This window comes from Ictidomys tridecemlineatus, chromosome 2, assembly GCF_052094955.1.
Source record: "Ictidomys tridecemlineatus isolate mIctTri1 chromosome 2, mIctTri1.hap1, whole genome shotgun sequence".
In the NCBI taxonomy this organism is placed as follows: Eukaryota; Metazoa; Chordata; class Mammalia; order Rodentia; family Sciuridae; genus Ictidomys; species Ictidomys tridecemlineatus.
In genome coordinates, this window is record NC_135478.1 from 106,830,217 (window position 1) to 106,855,129 (window position 24,913).

General features: G+C 54.8%; 1 protein-coding gene and 1 non-coding gene across 19 annotated transcripts in view; both read left to right on the top strand.

The window, feature by feature from the left end:
* Ep400 (E1A binding protein p400) overlaps positions 1-24,913 on the top strand; it is a 96,670-nt gene that overhangs the window by 44,467 nt on the left and 27,290 nt on the right. For 15 of the 18 annotated variants that reach the window (XM_078039424.1, XM_078039425.1, XM_078039423.1 and 12 more), the window contains 18 exons: positions 3,082-3,189; positions 4,017-4,207; positions 4,402-4,579; positions 6,484-6,620; positions 7,902-8,071; positions 8,522-8,696; positions 8,786-8,922; positions 11,674-11,860; positions 12,903-13,069; positions 14,120-14,289; positions 14,946-15,179; positions 17,214-17,378; positions 18,499-18,657; positions 19,533-19,627; positions 21,076-21,347; positions 22,630-22,832; positions 22,915-23,084; positions 24,616-24,812. In XM_078039424.1, the coding sequence (XP_077895550.1) occupies positions 3,082-3,189; positions 4,017-4,207; positions 4,402-4,579; positions 6,484-6,620; positions 7,902-8,071; positions 8,522-8,696; positions 8,786-8,922; positions 11,674-11,860; positions 12,903-13,069; positions 14,120-14,289; positions 14,946-15,179; positions 17,214-17,378; positions 18,499-18,657; positions 19,533-19,627; positions 21,076-21,347; positions 22,630-22,832; positions 22,915-23,084; positions 24,616-24,812 (3,115 nt within the window). The remainder of the gene's footprint in view (positions 1-3,081; positions 3,190-4,016; positions 4,208-4,401; positions 4,580-6,483; positions 6,621-7,901; positions 8,072-8,521; positions 8,697-8,785; positions 8,923-11,673; positions 11,861-12,902; positions 13,070-14,119; positions 14,290-14,945; positions 15,180-17,213; positions 17,379-18,498; positions 18,658-19,532; positions 19,628-21,075; positions 21,348-22,629; positions 22,833-22,914; positions 23,085-24,615; positions 24,813-24,913) is intronic. The other 3 variants (XM_078039429.1, XM_078039430.1, XM_078039431.1) reach the window with 1 other exon arrangement.
* Positions 24,029-24,155, top strand: LOC120892121 (small nucleolar RNA SNORA49). Its single transcript, XR_005736778.1, has one exon. It is a non-coding gene; the product is annotated as a small nucleolar RNA SNORA49 (small nucleolar RNA).

Consider the following 24,913-nt stretch of genomic DNA (forward strand, 5'->3'; position numbering starts at 1 on the left):
CTGCCATGCTTTTCCCTTCTGTCATGCTCTTCCCCTCTGCCATGCTCTCCCCCTCTGCCATGCTCTCCCCTCTGCCATGCTCTGTCTTTTGTTTTCCTTTGGCACCAGGGATTGAAGGGTGTTCCACCCTTCAATCTGGAGCTGTAGCCCCAGTCCTTTTATTTTGTTTTGAGACAGAGTCTTGCTAAGTTGCCCCAGCTGGCCCTGAACTTGCTATCCTCCTGTGTCAGCCTCCTGAGTTGCTGGGATCACAGGCAAGATGGCAGCTCTACCTTTAAATTGGCATGTTTAGTACATCTGTATTAATTAAATAACTAAATTGAGCTTAGATCCACATGATTTTAAATCACTCTGTCCCCTGCTCTGTCTTTTATTCGTTCCTTTATGCTGACCCAGGGTTTGGAAGATGACTCTACTATGCTTCTCTGGTGGCCTTTTGGCCATGTTTCTTGCTGTGGGCCCTGGTGATGGCACCCGCATCCTTGACGTGTGGCTTCCATGTCTGGAAGCCTGCAGTGGCCTGCCGCTCTTCTCTGTGGCTTGGGAGTTGGCACAGCCTTGCGGTACCTGTGGCTCAGGCCTCTAATGAAGATATCCTGTCGGGATGTGGACATGGGCAGGTTGGAGGCATTCTTTCCAGGCTGGCAGCTCTTGCTGGACATTAAGAGCTGTCTGTCCTTCCTGAGCAGGCGCTTATGTGGGCAGGACATGTCTGGCCAACCCTGGCCCCTATCTGTGAGGGCTATGCAGAGCTGTGGACCAGTGTGTTTGCTCAGGTTGGTGTCTCCGTGGTCCTTAGGAGCCTGGGAGTTTTCTCCATGGCCATGTGCACAGTTATGAAAGTTTAATTCTGGGTTTTCTCTTTCTCTCTGAATGGAGTCTTCTTTTTCTGATCTATTTTATTGATGTGTTGTAACTGTATTAAATGGTGCCTGGTGTTGGAGCTTCTAGTTTATGTACCCAGAGGCCATTGCTGAGAACCCTGAGGGATCCTACAGGGGTCTTGCAGTTTCTCCTGCTACATGGCCACCATGTGAGGAGTAGATGAATTTCCCAGCCGTGTGCTATGAAAGCACTCAGACACACAGATGTGGAAGACGTGCCTCTCGACGACCACAGTCCATCATTTGGAGTCTGCAGCTCCTATGTGACATTGCTTGGCTTTGTCCCAGATCTGCCTGTCATTCCAGTGCCATGGGTAATTTAAATCATAAATGGAGGGACTCAAGGAGACTCCTGCCTTACCATCTCAGCTGGGTGCCGCAGTCTGGCTGGGCACAAATCACGAGCCACTCAAGCAGGAACAAACTTTATTTCCAAACTAAACCAGCACACTCCCCGGGAACTCTCCCGAATGCCACCCAGGAACACGCCACACTCCAACCAGAACTCCCTCCTCTGGCACTTCCCCAACCAACGGGAACTCTCCAGGAATCCCCAGGAGAACTCCAAAGTAGCAGGCCAAGGTGGACCACGGGGATCTAATATACAGTTGAATACACAGCTTAACATAATCATCATTATCTCAATGGCTCGCTGGCATTACCTCTCGACCACTCTATTCTGGCAAAAATGCCACGCGTCATTCCGACTTAGCTGTGGCTCTCAGCAGATGGGCAAGGCTACAGTGGGTCCCAGGCACTTGGTGTGGCCTGTTGTGCTGATTTCACAGCTGGTCAGTATGCAGTATGCAGGCAGAGGTCGCCTGCCCTGAGCATCTTGGTCTCCTAAGTTAGATAGCGGCGTGTGGCGCTTTGAACACAAACCTGGGTCCAGGCTTCTAGTCCTTCCATGGGAAACATGAGATGATCTCAAGGGCCTCAAGTGTTAAAGCTCTTCAACTTCCTATGTTGGTGTCTAGAAGAGACCGCTCTCTCCCACTCCGAATTGCTCAGGGTCTGTTGACGTATTTCCGCAGTGATGTGGTTTTGAGATGGTTGCATATTTGGACTGCTGGCTGTGTGCTGCTGGTTTCTAGGAGTGCCTCTGAGCCTGCCCTGTTGTGTATTTTTTGTGTAAAACATTTTCAAGTCCTTTGCCAGGCAATTGTACTTTTATTGTGGTGATTTCTTTCAAGCCATTAGGGTGAGTGCATAGAAGCTTTGACCTTTTGCCATGCTTTTTGAACTTTTTCCTGTTATATTTTTATTTGACTCTTGGTGTTTTAATTTATCATAATCATCTGCTGTTTTATACCAACGGCATTATTTTTTCCTTGTGCTGAGTACTGAACCTAGGGCCTCACACATGCTAGGCAAGTGCTCTTGGCTGAGCTACACCCCAACCCTTTTTTAAATTTTGAGGCAGGATTGTGTTAAGTTTCTTGGGCTGGTCTCGAATGTACAATCCTCTTGTCTCAGCCTTCTGTCTAGCTGGGATTATTGGAGTGCACCGCCATACCCAGCTACTTTTTAAAAAATATATCTTTTTTAGTTGTAGTTTGAAATAATACCTTTATTTTATTTATTTTTATGTGATACTGAGGATCAAACCTAGAACCTCACACGTGCTAGGCAAGGGCTCTGCCACTGAGCCACAACCCAGCCCCCCCCCCCCAGCTACTTTGTTTTGTGTGTGTTACCATACATTTATCAGATGATTTCAGAAAAAAAGATTTGTTCTTTTATGAATGAAAATTGTTTCTCATTGTATTTCAAAGATCTCATTCTACTTTGAAGAAAATATTTAGACCTGTGTCAGTAATGGCAACCCTCTTAGTTTTTAGAAAAAAATAAGTGTGCTTTTAGAAATTGCAGGTTTTGGATATCTCTAATCTGAAAATCCAAAATCTAAAATGCTTTGAAATACAAAAATTTTCAAACATCAAGAAAATAATGCTTAGAGTGTTTTGGATTTTGGAACATTTTGAGCTTTAGATTTTCTGATTAAGGAATGCTCAAGATATTTGAAAATCTGCACATTAGACATCAGAGACACTTGTGGTCCCAGGCACAACAGGTGACACAGACACAGCTTCTGCTGCTGTGCGGGCGTCCTCCACAGCAGGGAGGGCGCGTCTCCTGTCTCCTGACCCTCGGGCGAGTGGTGTGACTGACGATCTTTTTCCTATATTCTTCCCAGCTGAGCTGCCCCTGATGGATTTGATGAAGTTGTATGAAGGTGCCTTTTTGCCAAATTTCCAGTGGCCCCAACCTGACCCCGAGTGTGAAGAGACGAGCGGAGAGGAGGGTAGGTCTCAGGAGTGGCAGGAGCTGGGCCCAGCAGCTGGACCCAGAGCCCCCTACCAGAAGGCTTGAGGCTGACCTAAAAGCATTGCTTCACCTTTCTTTTAGTCAAACGTATTTACTGTTTAACGTTTTACTGAGTGAACTTTAAATTCTGTGCTTTTTACTGATTAACTAGTCATGGGATCTTGGGGGGGGGTTCCTTTTACTTTATAGGGCTCGTCATTTTATGAACTTAGGTTTTTATCATATTTATCCAAGCTGTTCTGTGTTAGCATAACATGTTTCAAGTAGTTTTAGTTTTATTAATAAATATTCCAGATAAATACACAGAATACTCCAAAAATGTCTCCCTGTCCTGTTTTCATTCCACTTAAACATAGGCAGGGGTGAGGCCGTGAGAGACCGAGACAGGTGCCTGAAGGTCCCTGAGGAGCTCAGGCCCTTTAGGACCTTGGGGTCTGGGGTGGGCCGCCTCCTGGTTCCTGATTGGAAGACATCCTGACTTATGCTTTCCTGGCCCTGGGCCGGGGATTTACCATAAGCCTCCCTGTGACACTGGTGGCCAGTCGATACAGAGAACTCCTTCAAACGCCCAGCAGTGTGGGCCAGTCATACTCCAGAACTTCTCAGAAGGGTCCTGAGTGTGGCACTTTCAGCATTGTCCACTGTGCTCAGTTTTGCAGATCATAGGGTGGGTCACAGACGAGAAGACCACTGCCCAGTACTGTATTTCAGGTGTCTCCTCCCTGTTCTCCCTCCTCCTTTTTAACACCAAGGCTTATAACAGGCACAACAGTTGCTCCACCCACCTGTTTCTTCTTGTTCCAGATGCTGACGACTGTCCCAGTGACAGGGAGAGCCGCAGGGACTTGGTTCTCATAGACTCCCTCTTCATCATGGATCAGTTCAAAGCTACAGAGAGGGTGAACGTGGGGAAGCCCAACACCAAGGACATCGCAGAAGTCACTGCTGTGGCTGAGGCTGTGCTGCCGAAGGGCAGCGCCCGGGTCACCACCACGGTGAGGCGCTGGGGTTGAGCGGCTTCCAGACCTGCTCCAATCTGGCCACTCGTGCTACTGGAGAGGCAGTCCTCTCTCTCCGTGTCCCAAGGATATCTGCTCCCACCGGTTTGCTGCAACTGCTTTGATTGATGTGTGAGGAAGGTTTGATGACAGTTCTCATGGGTGGGTATCCTCTACTGTCATTGTCACAGGTGAAGTTCAGCGCACCCTCCTTGTTGTACGGTGCCCTGCGAGATTATCAGAAGATCGGCCTGGACTGGCTGGCCAAGCTGTACCGGAAGAACCTAAACGGCATCCTGGCGGACGAGGCCGGGCTGGGCAAGGCGGTGCAGGTCATCGCTTTCTTTGCTCATCTCGCTTGCAACGAAGGTGAGTGCCTGCGGTTCCCGGTGAGCAGGCCAGGTCTGCCAGACTGAACCGTGGGAATGCCTGGGCACGGCCTTTGTTCTTTTGGGACTGGGGTTTGAACCCAGGTGCTCTATGCTGAGCCACACCCAGCCTTTTCCCTTCTGTATTTGGAGACTGGGTCTTGCTAAGATGCCCGGGCTGGCCTGAGGGTTGCCATCTCTGCCTCAGCCTCCTAATAGCTGGGATTGCAGGCCCGCGCTACCACACCTGGCTCATGATCAGTTTTTAAGTACATAAAAGTGCTTCAGCTTCTGCTCTTCTAATTTTCTTCCATTAATTTGTTTCTGTTTTTTGACCCAATATTATGCGATTCATTTATTTATTCATTTATTTTTTTGTACCAGGGATTGAACTCAGGAGCACTCAACCACAAGCTACATCCCCAGCCCTGTTTTGTATTAGAGACAGGGTCTCACTGAGTTGCTCAGGGCCTTGCTTTTGCTGAGGCTGGCTTTGAACTTGCTCGCTTCTGCAGGTCACTGAAGCCTTGGGTGGTGGGCAGTGACTGTGGTAAATACTGGAGGTCATCTGTCTCATCTGTCCTTGGAGGGCACAGGCAGGGGAGGCAGAAGGGCCGGGCCAGCCTTGGGGCTATAAGGCCTGTGTGTGCTCATGTGGCTCTGCCTCACGCCAGGTGTGTTCAGTGTTGGCCCTGTATTGGGGGAGGTGGGCTCTGGGCTGCTCTGCTGGTGGCTGCAGAGGCTGGAAGGGGCAGGGTGCACTTCACTGAGAGGTGGCGGCTGGGCCAGGAGGGTACAGATCTGCAGGTGTTGGGAGGAGGAGCTCAGAGTGTGTGCCGCCTGCTCTAACTCTGTTGGCGTAGATCTCGGGGGTCTCTCACTTGGGTCAGGAATGTTGCTGTCTCTCAGCTGCTGCTCCTGGACAGCAGGAAGCACCCAGAGCAGTGTGCATTTCTCAAGTTTTCCATCAGGACTGCTGATCAGCCCACAGAGTTGGTCCCAGGCTCAGCACCCAGAGGGCACAGGGTTTCTCTTGCTTTCCAGGGAGAGGAGGTGTCCCTGGTCTGCTTACTTCCCTCCCTGATGCGTACCATGGGCAAAGTGGCAAGTGTCCTGTCCAATGGCCACCTTGGCAGACGTATGTGGGCACAGCCATGTTTTCCTCCCAGGTGGCCACATGTCGAGTGTCCTGTTTGGTACCGGGTGTGCCAGCCCTGGGGTAGCCTTCCCATGAGGGGCTCTGCTCTGGAGAGTTGCCGCCCTCTGGTGTTCTGTTCTCCGTGCATTCCTGTTTCTACTAAGGCACATTTTCCCCTGGCGATTTGTCATTGTTTCGTGCCTCCCAAGTAGTGGCTGTAGACACACGTATTTTTTGAAGTCTGCCATTCTGTTTTTTAACTTGATTTGTGTTTCAGTTACTGTGTGGAATATGAATTTGCTGTGTCTGTGTTACATTGAGTAGCTTTAAATCCTTAATTTTCCCACTACCTACTTGGGTGGCTTGGGTGTGCTGTGGCCAGGGATCAGTGTCCATGAGGAGCAGATCTGTTCATCATGTTGCCAAAGCAGCATGGGCCTGTGCTGCCAGATGCCTGCTGCTCTGGGGAGGGCATGGCCTGTTCTCTTGCTCCTGTCTGTGGTTCACGGGGGCAGTTCCTCCTGCAGTGGGGTCTCCGTGGTCTGTACCCACCTGTGTTCTCACTACTCTGTCTTCAGCAGTGCTCCTCAGGGGCCTGCGCAGTCCGGGGTATGGCGCTAGGGAGGGCAGCGTGCCTTCCCCTTCATGGCTGGTGTCCTCCCATGCGGGTCCATTTGGCACCTACTGTGTCAGTTCTCTGCTCAAAGCCATCGCAGTGAACCTGGAGTTGACATGTTATTTTAAAGTGATTCTGGTTTCTTTTGTAGGTAACTGGGGCCCCCATCTTGTTGTCGTGAGAAGTTGTAACATACTCAAGTGGGAACTTGAGCTGAAACGCTGGTGTCCTGGGCTCAAAACCCTCTCCTACGTTGGCAGCCACAGAGAACTCAAAGCAAAGAGACAGGTACCTCTCTCTCTCCCAAAATAAAACTGAATGTAGAACCAGCTTAATTTTCGTAGAAGACATTTCAGAATGCGAAATCATGCTTCCTAATGCATGTTGAGCCTGCCCTTTGCAGGCACACCACGTTTCCTTCTAGGCTGTGGTGCTTTGCCTTAGGCCCACGCTGAGTGTCGCCAGCCTGAGTGAGAGGTCGTGACGCATCCTGAGTTCAGGGTCACAGACGTACAGGGGCATCTCCAGGGCAGCGTTCCTGGAAAGGTTCACAACTCATAGGGCAGCTTCCCACCCTCCTCCCCGTTGCGGTTCCCCGGCCCTCAGCCCAGTGTGCTCTAACCTTAGGTTTCATTGCGTCTCCAGTTCTGGCTCACTGGGGATGGACTGTGTGGAGTGGGGGCCCATGTGCTGCCTGTCAGTCTCTACCCGTGCCAAAAGCCACATACTTGTCCTCCACACACAGGCCTTCCTTCCTGAGGATCAGGAGGCAGGAGTATGAGGCCCGGACATTCGTGGTCCCTGTTCTGTGCAGGTCTAGCATTGGCTGACCAGATGGCACCTCATTTATGAGTCCTTGTGTGGGGCAGGCAGAAGCATCAGCTGTTCACTACAGCCTTGGTCAGGGTCCCACCTGCCCATGAGGGTAGAGAAGGCCCCTCCTTTTATATTCCTAATAAGCAGGTGTTCAGCTTATTAGGAATTTTGGAGGGGCCACATTCAAACCAAAACTCTGTGTGTAGTTACTAACTTGCTTTTAAAAAGCGGTCAGCTGCCAGCAGGTATCCACATTCTCTGAACACGGTTTTTACTTGTTCAGATTATCCACTATAGACACTGCCCGCCTTCAGGGTCCCCTTTGGCAATTTCCTTTGGGTTTTTCTTTTCCTCCCGGTACTAGGGATTGAACTCAAGAGCATTCAACTACTAAGCCACATCCCCAGTCCTATTTTATGTTTTATTTAGAGATGGGGCATTTAAGTTGCTGAGGCTGGCTTTGAATTCACAATCCTCCTGTCTCAGCCTCCCGAGCAGCTAGGATTACAGGGTGTGTGCCACTGTGCTCGGCTAATCTCTATATTTTCCAAATGGCAGTTGTCACTGCTTCCAAGGCGTTTTGATCTGTCAACAAATGAGCTTTAGCTTGGAGGAAAAGGTGAGCAGGCCAGCGCAGCCAGTCATGTGCAGGAGCAGGTCGCCAGGTGGCCCCATGGGGCTGCTCTCGGTGTGTGGCTTGCCTTCGGGCTGCGGGGCAGGCCTGGTGGGAAGGTGGCGCTCTCTCTGCTGCAGGAATGGGCCGAGCCCAACAGCTTCCACATCTGCATCACGTCCTACAAGCAGTTCTTCAGAGGCTACCCTGCCTTCTCACGAGTGCGCTGGAAGTGCCTTGTCATCGACGAGATGCAGCGTGTGAAGGGCCTGACCGAGCGGCACTGGGAGGCCGTTTTCACCCTGCAGAGGTCTGCTGCCACTCCAGGGCTGGTGCAACCCACTGTCCCGAGGGCTTTGTAGCTGTTCTTGTTACCTGTGGACTCTTTTGGAGAACACAGGTTGTTGCAGACATGGGGGGCTGTCTTAGTCCAGGGAGTCGCCCTTTACCTTTATCAGGGCCTAGGCTGGGGAGGCTACTGACCTTGTTGGCTCAGCCCCTCTCCTCAGGACCCGTGTGCATGTGCCTTGCTCTGTGGAGCTGCTGACCCTTCTCAGACGCCACCAGAGAGGAGGGTCGTCATGAGCCACCTCCTCGTATCCCAGCATTCAGTGCTGCCCCGTTTTCCATGTTTGCTGGGTTGGCTGGGCATGTGCTCACTGACCCCCCCCCCAGCCCTTTCTTTGTTGAGACAGGTCTCCTTTGGCTGCCCTGGCGGCCAGCCTCTGGTCCTCCCAGAATGCTCTCATCTTGTTTTCAGCCAGCAGCGTCTTCTCCTGATTGATGCGCCGCTGCACAACACCTTCCTGGAGCTCTGGACTATGGTGCACTTCCTCATCCCCGGGATCTCCAGGCCCTACCTGAGCTTCCCCTTGAAAGCCCCCAACGAGGAGAACCAGGACTACTACCACAAGGTGGTCATCAGACTGCACCGGGTACGTCTGCCTGTGTGGAATGGGGCCGCCAGCCGTGGACAGACGTGATATGGTGGATTGCCAAACAAAAACCTGCTGTTTCCCTCTAGGTGACACAGCCGTTTATTTTGCGGAGGACTAAAAGAGATGTGGAGAAGCAGCTGACCAGGAAGTATGAGCACGTCCTCAAGTGCCGCCTGTCCAGTCGGCAGAAAGCTTTGTATGAGGACGTCATCCTGCAGCCTGGGTGAGTGCTGGCTGGGCGTGGGCCTGCTTGCTATTGGTCGCAGGGAGCTCGGCAGGAGCTCCTGTCCCTGAGTCTGGGGCTCAACCTGGCTCATCCTCTTTGCCACTCTGCCAGCCTCAGTTGCCACATGTGTGGCATGATGTCCACTCAGCTCCTGCTGCTGCTACCTGGGTGGCTCCAGGGCCTGCAGTGTGGGCTTACTGAGACAACACGCTGACCAACGGCTTACCTTCTCACCAGCAGTGGGGCACTGGGACCTGGGGGTAGCTGCTGTGGGGAGCAGGTCAGTGGGCACAGTGTGCCTGTTGTAGAAGATCCTCTGGCCACAATAGGCCACATCATGTCTTGGCCATCTGCAGCCTACTCCCTGTCCCCAGCCAGGGAGAGGTGGTGAGTGAGGCTGTGCCCACATGCCAGCTGTGAGTGGACTTGCTTTGGACTCCTGTGGCCTCTCTTGGCTGCTGGGTTCTTTTGGTTTGGCTTTGTGTTTTCCTGTTTAGAAAGACCAAATGCAAGAAACATGGAAACCAGGTTCCAAAAATTTTTAATTTTGGGTGCTGGGGACTGACCCCAGGGGTACTTAAGCACTGAGCCACATCCCCATCCCTTTTTATTTTGAGACAGGTTCTCACAGTTACTGAGGCTGGCTTGAACTTACCATCACCCGCCTTAGCCTCTGGGGTGGTGGTGTCAGGTGTGGCCACTGTGCTCGGGTGCGAAGGACTTTAGATTTCTTGCTCAGTGTTTTCTCCCTGCTCCGTCTACTCAGAGGCATCTGAGAACTGCAGCAGTCCCCAGTGCTGCATCTGGACCTGGTCCCCACCTGTCAGGGGTCCTAGCCTGGCTCTGTGGGAGAAGAGCCAGGACCTTCAGGAAGTGCAGTGGCAAAGGTGGGCAGGTGCAGGGTGATTATGGCCCCGGTCTTAGTGATGGCCAGGATAGCTCAGGATGCAGGGAGGTAGCAGGTGTGAGGCCTGGCCCCAGTGGCTAGCCATGGGTCCTGCTGGCCTCTCTGCTCCTGCTGCCAGTGTGCAGTGGGGTCCTGGGGTCCTGAGGTGGGTGTTCTCGTGTCTGCAGCACTCAGCAATATGTGGCCCCCAGTGTGCCTCCAAGAAATGGTTGGGCATTTCTGCAGAGTGACTGAAGGCCTGCTGGGGAGTCGGGTGCCAGCCAGTGTACGGGATGACTGGCTTGCACCTTGCTCGGCTGTCTGCAGGAGGCTGCAGTCATGGTTAATGGGACAAGGAGTGGCAGACCCCCTCCAGATGTGACTCGGGATCATTGTGGAAACTGGATAGAGAAACGGAGCTCGCCATCTGTGTGGCTGTCGTCGCCCTCTGCCAACTGTGGGACAGGTGGCCACTGGCAGAGGAGTGGGTTGAGTGTCAGGGAGGCAGTGCAGGGAATTGAGGCATGAGGTTTCCCTTCCACCTGGCCCAGGCCTGTGTGGAAAGCCTTGCCCAGGGGTGGGGCTTGGGGCTTCTTCCCTGTCATGCCCCCAGTGTGGGACTCTGCTTGGGAGTCACATGTGTCGTGGAGGCTTAAGGGCCCACGGTAGTGGGTCCCCCTAGGGAAAGCAGAGCTGTCTTCGCCAGTATCCACTGTTCTGCAATGGCCATCTCTGGAGGGCACCCAGGGTGGCCTCTTCACACAGGTGGTCAACATGAGCTTCCATGCCACCACCAGGTGTCCAGCTATCCATTCTTGGGCTGCAGCTGACAGCCAGGAGCCCCATCCTGGGCAGCCCTCTGCCCAGCTCCACACCCCCACACTACCCCTGCCCCTGCTGTCTCCCGGCTCCCGAGGGAACTGCCTTTCTGTTCCTAGTCCCTGTGCTGGGTCCCTCATCTCTGGAATTTTCCATCTTCCGTTGTCCTTTGTCTTGTTCTGCTGGCCACTTGCAGATGAGTGTGGTGTGATTTCACGACTCCTCCCTGTTCCTCCCTCCCTCCCTGCTCTGCTTGCTGGCCAGGCGTATGTGCATCTCTCTGCTCACCCAGCTCTTTGCTCTCCACACCTGCCGCTGCTGCCAGCTCTGGAGATGTCCCTGAGTGCCTGGAATTGGCACACCCTGCACTGAGCTCTGATCACTCTCACACCTGGTCCTCCAGGGCCTTCCTCTGTGGATGCGGCATTGTCATGGAGCAGTGCCCTTCCCATGGCTCTGGTCTGTTTCCTGAGTCTCTCCAGACCAGTGGCACCCTGGGGCGGCTGGCCCTGCTATGCTGGTCCAGGGCGGCCTCCTCCCCCTAGAGGTCTGCCCCATGCTGCAGCTTCTGTTTCCTCCTGGACCTGGCTCTGGTGAGCCCTGGGGTCTGCCTGTGCCCTACTTCACCACAGTCAGGGTCGGGCACCTGCACCCCTGCCCCGAGTGGGTGCTGGGGGCCCTGCTAAGGAGACTCATCCCACCTGGGCTCAGTAATCTCTGGCCTTCACAGTGCCTCTCAGGTGCCCGTGCCCTTGGGGACTCATCACAGTCACAATGGGTAATAGTCCTCCTCTGAGTGCTGCCGCATGGCTGGCCCCTCTCCCTACCAGGGTATCTTTGTGTGAAGAAGATGTGCAAGTGTCAGCAGGTGAACAAAGCCGTGTGGGGATTTGGACTTGAATGTTGGAGGTGACTGATTTGCCAGCCCAATCTGGAGAGGATGTGTAGGTGCCATGTCCTGGCACCAGCAGAGCTGCTAGCGAGGAGCTGAGTGGCAAGTATTTGTGTCTGCCATCAGGCTGAACTGTGCTTTCCCCGAGCAGGACTCAGGAGGCTCTGAAGAGTGGTCACTTTGTCAATGTCCTGAGCATCCTGATGAGGCTGCAGCGCATTTGCAACCACCCTGGGCTGATAGAGCCCCGGGTCCCTGACTCCTCCTACGTGGCAGGGCCTCTGCAGTACCAGTCGGCCTCTCTGGTCCTAGATGCACTGGAGAGAGGTGTTTGGAAGGTAAGTGGAGGGTTCAGAGAGCTGAGCCCTGTCCAGTCCCTGCCAGGCACACAGTAGATAAAAGCCCAAGCATGTCCACATGTGTTGGCTTCCAGTCCCTGTCCCCCCTCTGCTCTCCCTTCCCTAGCCACTGCCTGTCTAACCTCAGTCTGTGCGTTTGTGTGTCCTGAGGTTCCATGCGAACAGGATCCTTTGGTCCTTGTTTTTGCAGTCCTGGGGATCAAGCCCCAGGGCTCCACTGCTGAGCCATGTCTGCAGCCCTTTTCAGGCTTGCCTTGAGAGGTTTGCCAAGTGGTGAGGCTGGCTGGAGCCTGCAGCCCTCCTGCTTCCCTTCTGGTGGCTGGGATCGCAGGCTGCACCCCCATGCCAGGCTGTGGCCTTCCTATTGGAGTTCTTCCAGTGGTGGTGTCCGATGGCTCTGAGTCTCCAGGCTGAGTGATACCCGCTGACAGGAGCAGCCTGGAGCTGTGTCCCCTGTCATCAGCTGGGGCACATCTTGGTGTTTTCACCCTTGGCTGTCATGAGTGTGCTGCTGAGAACACGCCTGCCAAGTTTTCTGCACACCAGGCTGTAGCTTCTCTGGGGTGTGCTGGGTGGGGGAGCTGGCCTCACGTTGCCCTACACCTGACTTGGTGAAGCTGCTGACTGTGCTCTACGCTGCGTCACCTTCCTCCCCAGCAGTGGCAGGAGGGCCTTCTGCTCCCCACCCTCACCAGCACCTGCCAGGAAGCACAGGCTCGGGCTTTGGCACTAGGCCTGGCACTGCCCTCCTTCTCCCTGGGTGTCCTGCCTTCACCTGTGTGATCCGCAGCTGCCAACCCTGCCCTTGCCCCATTCCCACGCCCTCCCGGGGTCCCTTTGTTAAGGAGGGGCGCTGGCCCCAAAGTGTGCAGCCTGTCCAGCTGCACAGGCTGGGAGGACCCCCTCTGCAGAGCCTGCTCAGCTGGGCTCCCACCCCTAGCAGGTCTGGCTCTTGGTCAGGCTGTCTTCTGCCACCTGGTGCGGCAGGGTTTTATTTTATTTTGTTTGTTTTTCTACTTAGGAAGCCGATCTTTCTATATTTGATCTCATTGGATTAGAGAATAAAATCACTCGCCATGAGGCAGAATTGCTGTCTAAGAAAAAGGTGACCCGGAAGCTGATGGAGGAGGCCTTCACTTCGCCACCCCCGTCAGCCCGGCCAGTGGCAGTGAAGCTGAAGGCCAGTAGGTGTGTGGGTGAGGGCTGGGAGCGGCAGGGGCTTGTTCTGCCCCTCCAAAGTGTGGCTGCAGGTCAGCGCCAAGTTGGCCTGGGTGCTCAGTGGTGGAAGTAAAGTCTGATAACCAAATATGGCTGCCCATTCCCCGGGGAACTCCCCAGACACCGTGGTTTTGGCGAGTGTGGCCATGCAGGCTATGGGCAGCATAGGGACTGCTTTCCACTCTGCACCAGCTCATGCATGGTGGTTGTGGCCCAGGCATTGGGTGTGAGGGGCCTGATGCAGTAGCAGCTGGCATGGCCAGACCAGTTAGCTGCGCCAGCAGGGCACAGAGCGGGGGGGGGGGGACGGGACAGTGGGTCCACCGCACCACAGGGCAGCGGTCCCTCTAGGCGATACACTGATGTGGAGTGATGGTCTTGGGGGATCGGTAGGAGGACAGGATCAGGTAGGTCAGGTGATGGACTTGAGATAGGAATGGTTTGGGAAGCACCAACTCCTGCTGTTAGAAACTGGTAGGCTCCAGTGTTTGGGTGAAAAGGAGGACAGAAAGCAGGAGTCCCAGAGTGAAGGGCCAGACTACCCCAGTCGCCCTTTCCTGCCCTTGGCTTCATGGCCAACCGCATCTGCCCACCTCTGTCCCTTATGTCCCTAGGGGAGGGAGAAGCATGCTGTACTCCCTTGGGATAACATGGGGGTAGCAGCCTGTGGACAGGTGTGGGCGGCTCCCACCGCTCCTATGCAGCACCTTGAGGCTCTGGCTCTGCCCTCTGGCCCTGAAGTGCCCTGGGTATTATGCAGGAGTTTTTTTCTAATCTACACTAATGTTTATTTAAACAGTTTAGATCACTTTTGTCCCAATTAAACAGAGTCATGGTCCACATACTAATTTCAAGTGCAGTTTGTTACTGGCCTTTCCCCCCCATCAAGGGGTCCCGCCCTGCCCTGGCCCATGCTCCTAGAGCTGGGACCCTGGGCAGCCTCTAGGCCCCTCGGCCGCCCTGTGGAGCCTGAGCTCTGCAGCGGCTGATGCCGTCTTCGCCTGGGCCCTGGGTGTCCAGGTTGTTTCAGCCTGTGCAGTACGGCCAGAAGCCCGAGGGTCGCACCGTGGCTTTCCCCAGCACCCACCCGCCCCGGACAGCAACTGCCAATACAGCTGCTGCGCCTCCCCAGGGCCAGGCCCGTGGACGGCCACCGATTGCCACGTTCTCTGCAAACCCGGATGCAAAAGGTACCTTCACTTGGTCGTGGCCCCTGTGCCAGGAGCTCCCTAGTGAGCGCCTGCAGGTCCAACACGTTGAGCCACCTGGTCTAGTTTTCAGGAGGCGTAGACGTTCTTGTTTCTTACGCTGGGCTTCCCCTGTGTGAGAAACCTCTCTCTTGGCTGAGAACACGTTGAGGATGATGGCCACCTTGGCAGAGGGCTCAGGACGTTGCTGGAGACGATTGTTATTACATGTGCCATCATTTCAGCCTAACTGGCGGTCACTTGAGGACGGATAGGGTTAGATGGCAGAGAGGTCGCAGACGTGGCGTCTTGGCCTCCACGGAGGTTCCTGGCGTCACACCCACTTCTTCCTCCGAGGTAAGCAGACTCAGGGCTGCGACTGATGAGAGTGGCTGCCCTCCCAGTGCTGTGTGTGGGGTGCAGCTGTGGCCGGCTTGGCTCCGCCCGGCCTGCTCCCGGGAGGAGGAGCACCAGAAAGCACAGTGGTAGTCTCTCCACTTTGGACCGTCCTCGTCCTGCCTCTGTCTTTTCCGAGAGGGCTTTTCTCTTGAGGACAGTGTGCAGTAACATTTATGTAATTTCTTTGAAGTTCGGGTGTGAAGCGTTGTCGTTGAGAAGAACTGCTAACGGCTTTGCACAAACCGACTTATCGATTGCAGCGGCCCTGTTGCAGACCTCGCCGGCCTCCGCCAGCTCTCGACACCAGCCCACCACGACATCCAGCCCGGCAGCTGGCCCTGCCCATCCTGTGCGACCGCGGGCTCAGACCGCGGCCCCTGCCTGCGCCCCAGGCCTGCCCCCGCCCCCGCCCCAGGCCCCCTCGCTGGCGGCTGGGCAGAGCGCGCCGCCCCAGCGGCTGGTGCTCACCTCGCAGGCCCAGGCGCGCTTGCCCAGTAAGTGGCCCTGCCTTCTGGTTCTGCCTCTCACTGCCCTGAGCGGTGTCAGGAGCACGGGAACTCTGAAGGCCTTTGCTGTCCATTGCCTCTGTCTCTCTGCCGCCCGGGCCTGGCGCTACCTTGACAAGGCGTCTGCCAGGGGTGGGCCTCTCCAGAGGCAGCATCCAGGCCCCTGCTCCTCTCTGCGCTTTCTCCTCACCCTCTCGGCTCTGCTTTTCTCCTGTGCCCCTCGCCACACTGGGTACAGGTCAGCACCTCCCTGGTGTCCACCAAGGTCTCTCTCCGTCAGCCCGCAGCCACTGGGGCGAGTGGTAAAGCAGTGGGCACTACGGCCTCCAAGCCCTCATGGGTTGTCAGGTGCAAGCCTGGAACAAGCTCTTGCCAGCAGAGACCCTCAACTTGATGCAGTGGCCGGAACTGGGCACCTTCACTCGTTTTCCCAGGGCAGAGCTTCCTGCTGCTGCCTAGGGGGACTGGCATCCTGCAGAGCCCACCTGCCTACGTCCTTTCTGCTGTGGAAGTCATCCCAACTTACCACATCGTGGGCAAGGTGCTGCTCAGACACTGCCTCACGGACTTTGTCAAGTGACCAGACCCCAGCGAGGCCTCCTGGAGAGCCGGGAAGGGAGGAGGAAGCCATGCAAGAGGCGCTGCGCCTAGCCCGCCCCTCGTTCCCAGCCTCTTTATGCCAGTCGCAAGTGGCCATCTTGCACCTGCTCAGGGAAAAGGCCCTTGCTCGCCCCGAGGCCAGAGTCACTGAGCCATGAAAGGCGAGCCACATAGAGAGCATGGCAGTGGGCAGAGCCACTGTCTGCCCTGCCTGGTCACCACCGCCTGCGGACCGTGGAGGGCTGACGGGGATTTGAGCCTGCGCGTAGATCTGTCTCCTGCCTTCATTTCCCCTCTCGTTCACGGCTGTTCTGTGGCAAGACATCCTTGGAATTTTCCTGGTCCTTACTAACCCTTCTCTTTATGGTGTGACTAATGGTTCTGGCATGGATTTCCCTGGGAGGGACACTTGGCCTTGGGTGCCAAGGGCTGGGTCACGGGATCGGAGCTGCTGGGCAATTGTGGCCTGGGCGAGTGCTGCCGAGTTGGCACTTCTGACGATATGCAGTGGTCTTTCAAAACAGTGCCAAGTTCCACAAGTTCCACGTTGCCTCTCAGTGCACATTAGGGGTCGTGTTTGAGATCTAACTCGAGATCCCTTAAGGCTTTACCCCTTAAAGCTGTACGTGTGGTTTATTTATTTAAACACTTCCCTAGAGTTTGAAAATACGATTGTAAGGGAGCTAATTGTTTGTTCTTTTTATCCAATGTAATTGCTCTCCTTTTTTTTCTTAATTTTTTTAAATTGTAGATAGATACAATACCTTGATTTATTTTTATGTCGTGCTGAGGATCCAACCCAAGGCCTCATACGTGTCAGGCAAACGCTCCACCACTGAGCCCCAGCCTAGCCCTTTATCTAGTGTGATCTTATTTGCCTCTGTGAGCTTAAGTTGACACGTTTTTTTTTCATTTTTAAAATTCTCCAAAGAGAATTAGGTTGATAACAGGGTTTCTAGGTTTATTACAAGTAGATTTCTATTTTTGATGTTTGCTTTTTTTTAATAGCATTACTATCTGACATCTAAAATCCCTACCGTTTGTGGTTAAATAAGCAAACCATTAAAATCTATCATCTGATTGCTTTCTTTTTTCCTGTAAGGTAGTTTTTTTTTTTTTCTTTTTCAATCTACACTTTTAAAAAATACATTTATTTTAGTTGTCGATGGATCTTTATTTATTTACATGTGGTGCTGAGATTCGAACCCAGTGCCTCACATGCCAGGCAGGCGCTCTACCACCGAGCCACCACCACAGCCCTAAGGTTGCTCTTGTCAGTAGCTGGAGGCAATGTCCAGTGAGCACTGCTGGGACCAGTTTGCGTAGGTCATGGTCATTCACCACAAGTGATTGGTGTATCACACAACAGTCCTCGACTTTCCCAAATGGTGTTAATTCAGCTTTTCCTCTACATTTCCCCAGGTGGAGAAGTAGTGAAGATAGCTCAGCTGGCATCCATTGCAGGGCCTCAGAGTCGAGTGGCACAGCCCGAGACACCTGTGACGCTGCAGTTCCAGGGGAACAAGTTCACCTTGTCGCACAGCCAGCTGCGGCAGCTCACGGCAGGCCAGCCCCTGCAGCTGCAAGGTGAGGGTCTTTTGGGCTCCTGTTTCTTCACCTGGGAGTGGAGTTAACAACTCATGGGGTTGTAGGGGACTGGTGGGTAATACTCATAAGCCACCTGGTTTCCGGCTATTTGATCTGTGCATTAATGACATCTGCCCCTTGAAAAGAGTCTTATTGTGTAAATCCATCTAGAAATATTTGTTGTAGGAGTGTGAGGTGAATTTTCCTAAGTAGATTTCCTGGAGATTTATGTAAGAGAAATTATTTTCTTTTACACACAGATGGTTTCTGTTTTGCTTTGTTTTTGTTTTGAAATGGGGTTTTACTCTGTTGCCCAGGCAGGTCCAGAACTCCTGGGCTGGGGTGAGCAGCTGGGACCACAGGTGCACACTGCCACCCTGGATGGATGTTTTCACTTAAACTCCCAGGCCTTTGGCCAAGAGTAGCATGCCTATCCAGTCGCTGCTTTTAAAGGCAGGAATGAGGGTCATCTCCAGAGATGGCCTGGCAGCAGTTAATGGCTTTGGCTCCTCCATGGGGTGATGCCAGCTGCCTGTTAGTGCTAGCAAGGGGTTAGGAGTGGTGGCCCCGCAGCCTGGGCCAGTGCCCTCCCCTGCATCTTCCCCATGAGAATTATCCTGGGTGCTTGGCAGGGCAGGGCTTCTTCTGGGGGAGAAGCTGCTCCGTGTGGGCGAGTCCCTTACCAACCAGTGTTCAGGCCTCAGAAGCTGGGCTCCCTCAGGGCACCTCTGGCTTTGTTGGCACACTCCAGGGAACACTCTGGGGGCAGATGTGGGGACTGGGGCAGGTACAGAGTCAGTGGTGGCTCCTGTGCAGCCTAGCAGGGCCTGGGCCACACCCAGCTTCTCTCCAGTCCTGTGCCCTCCACGGCCCTGTTGCAGGTGCAGGGCTAGGTTGGGCTTCCTGTGAGCTCACCACCTGCAGAGAGGTGCCAGGAGGGTGAGGCTCTGTGGTGTGGCCCTGCACTGGGGTCCTGCTGTCTCCTCTTTGCCTTGTGTGCTCAACTTTTGAGTCTCCAGTTATGAACTCATTAGCTTCTCTATGGTTTGGAAGTGACTGTCACATGTGGCCATGATGCTCCCTTGCCATGACTGATACCCTGGTGGATGTGTGATTGCAGGCAGTGTCCTCCAGATCGTATCTGCCCCCGGGCAGCCCTACCTGCGAGCCCCTGGCCCTGTGGTGATGCAGACCATGTCTCAGGCAGGCACGGTGCATGGTGCCCTGGGAAACAAGCCCCCGGCCGGCGGCCCCAGCCCTGTGCCCTTGACCCCACAAGGTAGGGTGTTCTGAACCAGGGGGAAGGCTTGGCCCATAGCCTCCTCCTGACTCTTGTGAGTGTTCAGGAGGTGTTTGGGCCTCCCTGGCCATGGGTCCTTGGTGTGTCAGAACCCTGCTCTGACCGCCTCTACTTCCACAGCTGGGTCATGGTGTCTGCCTCTGTCCCCATTTGTCCTCAGAGGTGCTGGTTCAGTATGACCAGCCCCACTGTTCTGAGGTTTTTGTTTTGATCTTGTTCTGACAGGAGACTCTGGGAATCATGAGAGTCTTTGCTTGCCAACATGTCCCAGATAACACTGAGGGAGCATGCTGAATTCCCTGGGGACTATGCCATAGGATTTCATTCCTCTTTGGCTGGCCCGTGCCCCAGAGCCGCTGGGTTCCCAGTTCCTGTCCTGCCTCCTGCCGATGTCTCCTGGGCACCCCACCCCTGTGCTCTCTCTCTCTTGGAGAAGTGGGTAGTTTGACCTGTGGAAGCAATAGGAGGTCTGTGAGGCTAGTGTACCTCCCTCCTGACCCGGAACCCTGGCCGCTGCGTGCGTGCCCAGTTCCAGTCCCACTGCCAAGTCACCCCGGTGATGCTGGGTAGTCCTCTGCCTGCCATTGTGGTGCTCCACCAGTGAGGGCCCGAGGAGGTTGCAGGGCCTGGACCAACGAGCAGGAGGTACACAGCATTTCTGTGGGTGTCACCAGGAGTCTGTGCCCCACTCTGGCCACATGCCACCTCCAAGCACGGCAGAACCAGCCCCCTGTGCTCTCGGGAACTAGGGAGCCAGTGGCTGCCCATACCCAGAGCCCTGGTCCTGGTGCAGGCTGCGGCTGTGGGACTGGACCATGCTTGGCTGTTCCTTAAGCTCTCTTTTGCACTTGTAGTTGGAGTTCCCGGGCGAGTGGCAGTAAACGCCATGGCTGTGGGAGAACAAGGGCTGACCTCCAAGCCAGCCTCTCCTGTCACTGGGCCGACCCAGGTAAGGCCTTCACTAGTGGACGCATCGTGGAGTTGTAGCAAGGCAGCCCTCATAAGCCGCGTGCCAGCTGCAGCAGCGGCCCGTGTGCCTCGCCACACTTCTTTCTGGACTCAGAGCCTTGATGGCAATTACTCATTTTTTGCAGTACATCTTATTTTTGTAACAGTTTTGTTTTCATCAAGTGCCCTTTTTGTTAGCAGTTCCCACAGTGGGAAGTGACCCATCTCCTCTTGCAGTGTGTCTGTGGACAGGTCCCTAGGACAGGTGAAACCCAGGACCAAGGCTGGCTGTGGTCTGAGAGAGACGTGGTTGCGGGCCAGTCCTCTGGCTCTCCGAGCTTTCCTCTGGGGCACAGGAGTTTGTGGTTTGAATTTTAGCCTGGGGCCCAGTGGCCACGGTGGCTGATGGTGACTGAACCAAGAGGGACATCTCCAGAAATCACATCTGTGTCATTTTCTGCAGTTTCTTCTCTGGATCCCCAGTATTTTGTTTTGTCTGGTATTCCCCAGCCACGTCCATGTGATGACAGTGGAGCTGGGTACACTAAAGGCAGAAGGTCTCTTGTGAAGTTGAGTCACACTGTGGGCTGGGCCTTGTGAGCTGGGAGCCAATCCCCATCCACCAGGGTACAGAACTCTATCCCAGTTTCTTCGATGCTTCCTCCAAACCTTTTCCTCCACAGTTCTAAAAATAAGCAGGTGGTCAAGTGAAGGTCTGCACCACGGGGCTCACTGCCATTTTCTCCCTGCTGGGGCTGAGTGGCCTGGCGAACAGGGCTAAAGGCATAGTTAGTCCTTGAGGTGGCAAAGAACCCACCACGCACAGCCACTTCTGACACCTGTCACGATGGTCAGAGTGTCGGCCCAGCAGTGGTTACAGCCCACAGTGCCCAAAAGCTACCTTGATGGCTTTCTGCTGTGTGTCCCCAGGAACACAGCAGCAGCTCGTGCTGGCCCCGGTGACAGGAGAGTGAGGGTTGCAGCACGGGAGCGTGGGTTCAGGCCCCAAGCAGAGCAGTGACGGCTCTCTTGCCGGCCCATGGGGGCTGCGCCCTGGAGCCAGTGGGGCACGTTCTGTGCTCCACACCACCCTGGGCAGTCGGCCCTGGGGATGCTGACCCAGGAGCAGACTTGATGAGAGTTCAGCTTCCTTAGAGGACTCTCAGCCTCAAAAAAACTGCCATTTTGCTTTGAGGGCTCAAGGTCATCCCCAGAATTTTGATTTTTTTAAACACACCCTAACTAGTGAAAGAAGAGAGCGTGAGCTCTGGTCACAACCCTTCCCCAGCACTGATGTGCTCGCCCGAGTCCTGGAGAGGAAGGAAGCCTGGTGCTCCTGCTCCTAGGGCTGCAGATGCTGGCACTGACACCAGGCTGTTCCCGGTGCTGGGGAGGCGCCTGGCCATGCTTTTGTCCAGTGACCATGTTTCACCCGTGTTTTTGGTAAAGGAGGAGAAGAGCAGGCTTCTGAAGGAGCGGCTGGATCAGGTCCACATGGTCAATGAGCGGCGCTGTTCCCAGGCCCCCATGTACGGCAGGGACTTGCTACGCATCTGCTCCCTGCCTGGCTGGGGAAGGGTGCCCTGGCCCACACCCGTTGACCGCAGCTTGGGAAAGAGGTCCGGGCCAGTGAGCTTTCCCTCAACCCCCTCGAGAAGCGTGGGTGATCTGATTTTGAGCTTGAATCGACGCCAGGAGTCCCTGCAGGACGTTCTGGACAGGTAAGGCGGGGTCCAGGTAGGGAGAGGCCTTGGCCTCTGCTCCCTCGTAGTGCCGCACCCTGGTAGTTTTCTAGGTTGGATTTTCTTATTCTCTGCTCGTCTCCCTGAGTTGCCCCTTAGGAGTGTTTGAAGCCATTGTTGGCGGTCTGTAGCTTTAGGACCAGAGAACTGTTGGCTGGGCATCCCTCTTTGAATGTTGGCGGTGCTGGGGGCAGGGCCATGGCACACCGTGTCCTGTACTTCTGCTCAGCTTCCTCCTGCCTTTCAGAAAAGCAGTTTGAAAATAACCACATGTACAATCAAATATCACAAGGGTTGAGCTTGGAGTAAGCCTTGGTCGAGAACAAGCCAAGTGCTGGAGGGCTGCAGGCTCCAGGCTCAAGCCCCTGGAATCTGGGCTCACTTCTGTCGGTGCTGACCTCAGGTGCAGCCCATGTGTGTGGCCCTGATGTCTGGGCTCAGCATCAGGGACTGATTTCCCTTCTTTGGCTGACTACATTTTCCCCATTACTCCCTGTCTAAAGGGAGGTTCTGCTCCAGACCCTGAGCTCAGATTTCAGTGTCTGCCTGTTTCAGGTCTCAGGTCAGGGATAGATAATGAGGGCGGGGTGGGGGATAGGAAACTGGGAGCACTTTCCTAGGGCTGAGCAGGCCAGTGCCAGCCCCTCCCGGCCTGGTGTGATTGGCCATTGGCCTCTTGTTCTGGTAGACTCTTCTTTCTTTCAAGTGCTGCTTGCCCTTGCAGATTGTAGACAGCCTTTCCATGTGAACACATCTGGGAGCAAGTCATTGAAAGTCCAGGCTCAGCTGATGTTCACAGGAAGAGCTTTTCTGGTGCAGGTGACCTGGAGGAGTCAGGCTTGCCATGGCATGGTCCTGCTATCAGCAGGGTCCTTCCACCCGACCTCTGCATGGTGTCTGCAGTAGCCCTAGGGATCACATCTAAAACACAGCGTGCCCCTGCCCCCAGATTCCCAGATGGGCAGGAACTTCAGGCAAATGGGGCCACCTGCGAGCTGGCTCTATGGCCTGTGACACCCTGAGCTGGTTCTTGCAGCCTGGGCTGTCTGAAGTGGCCCAGAGGCTGTCTTCCCCTGCACTGTCAGGCCTGCTTAGGCCACGCAGGGCATTGTTCCTAATGCCTGATGTATACCCTTGTCCTCTGCCACACTTGTTGCCAGGTAGCTCTGCCCTCCTCCGCCTGGACCTCTCTGCCTGCCAGGGGACCCTGGGTGCCACGTAGTGATGTGATGGCATATGCTTTGTGCTTTCTGCTCTGCAGGGTGGCCTGTGTGATCCCTCCGGTGGTGGCCACACCCCCTTCCCTGTGGGTGGCCAGGCCACCCACTTTATACCGCCGCAGGCTGCGGACCTTGAGGCAGCGACTGCGAGAGCACACTGCCCCCTATGCCCAGCAGCTGCGGCAGCTGACCTCCCTGCGCTCACTGCAGTTCCCCGAGCTGAGGCTGGTGCAGTTCGACTCAGGTAGGCGGATGCCCTACCCACGTGGTTTGCTGCATGAAATGCACCTGCATGACTGCAGGGTGCTCTTGGTGTTGTCTCCTAGGAAAGTTAGAAGCTTTAGCCGTCTTGCTCCAGAAGCTAAAGTCCGAAGGACGTCGGGTGCTTATTTTATCCCAGATGGTTCTCATGCTAGACATTCTGGAGATGTTCTTGAACTTCCATTATCTCACCTATATAAGAATTGACGAAAACGCCAACAGTGAGCAGCGACAGGTAAGAAACGCGACACCTTGAGTCATTTGTGACCCAGTGGCACTGGTTCACGTTCCCTCTAGGGACCTCATTTCTGTGTGCCATGTAGACTGTTGCCCTGATCCTCCGAGGAGTGTGAGTGCAGCAAGTCTGTCTCCTCCCTTGATGTTCTTAGCATGGGTCGTACTGCCCAACAGGACAAGGCACTGACCTGCCGTCACTGCCGGACGATGTCATACTTCAGAAGGTGGCTCTGGGGTGACTTAGGGTTGAAGCACGTGCCTATTTTTTGCATATCAGATTGGCTAGACATTGCTCTGATTCCTCGGGTGTGAGACCCACTGCACATGCTGCCAGGCGTTGCCCTGACGTGACTTTATGGAAGGCAGCATGGCACTGTAGTTCACCTTGAGGTGGACAGATGGCTGGCCCACCAACCCGCCCCAGGACCCCCTGGGACAGCAGCAGTGCACCCATGGGGTGCTCATGTGTGTGGAGAGCACGTGCGGAGGGGGTGTGTCACCTGCCCACGTCTCATAGCATGTGCAGGTTTCATTGTGGTGGACACACATGGGGATAGTCCCAGAAGGGAGGGGCTAGCTAGCTGGTGTTCCTGGCAGTAGTTTTGCAAATTTTATGTAATTTTTTTTAACCCAGGGGTACCACATCCCCAGCCCTTTTTTATAATTTATTTAGAGACAGGGTCTCACTGAGTTGCCAAGCACCTTGCTAATATGCTGAGGCTGGCTTTGAACTCTCAATCCTCCGGCCTCAGCCTCCCAAATTGCTAGGATCACAGGCGAGTGCCCCCGCACCCAGCTTATGGAGTTTTTTGGAGGAGGAGTATCAGTTAACTCTTAGGTCTTGTTCTGGTGTGGAGATATTTTACAAAGAAGCTTTCAAGTTGCCATTTCAGGTCATGGTCTTGAGTGGGCAAGGAGGGTCTCTGCACGGACTGGATTTTCCGTCCTCAGCCTTACTCCAGGGGCTTTTTTGCCTGTGAAGTGCCCTGGCATTGCCTGAGGATATAAGAGAAAGCACGTGCCTCCCCACAAGGCTCTGATCTCGTGGGCCACAGGCTGAGCTGACAGTTAATGCTTGGGGCGGGGGCTGCCTGACGTCCTGCACTCCTCAGTGCTCAGAGGTGCTTCTGATCACAGTGGGAGGTGATTCACAGGCGGGAAGAGCAGAGCATGAGAGGTGACACTGTGGTGTCGCTTTCCCCTGGACTTGTGTCACGTGGAGCCAAACCAAGCAGTCTTGTCATTTCCAGGCTCAGAGCTCTGTGATGCTGGGCAGGTGCCCTGCTGCTGAGCTGCCCCCCCCACACACACACAAACACACCTTTATTCTACAGTATCTTGGGGTGGGCTTTTGCTGAGTTGCCCAGGTTGGTCTTGTGGTCATCCTGCCTCTTCTCCCGAGCAGCACGGATCACAGACGTGGCCGCAGGAATGGTGATGTAGGTCACTGCGGTGTTGGTGACATTGGAACGCCGGAGGCCCTTCTGCGTTTTCTGGGCATGCTAACTGAGCGTTCTGCCCTTTCTCAGGAGCTGATGCGGAGTTTCAACAGAGACAGGCGGGTTTTCTGTGCCCTGCTCTCCACCCACAGCCGTGCCACAGGCATAAGCCTTGTGGAGGCGGACACCGTGGTCTTCTATGACAACGACCTCAATCCAGTGATGGATGCCAAGGCCCAGGAGTGGTGTGACCGGATTGGGAGGTGCAAGGACATCCACATATACAGGTGAGAGCCCTGGGCAGCAGTGTCGAGTGCACGCAGTGAGGTGTGGCGGTGTGGGTGCCGTTGCTGCACCACCCTGGAGCGCCCGCAGCTCAGTGGGGAGT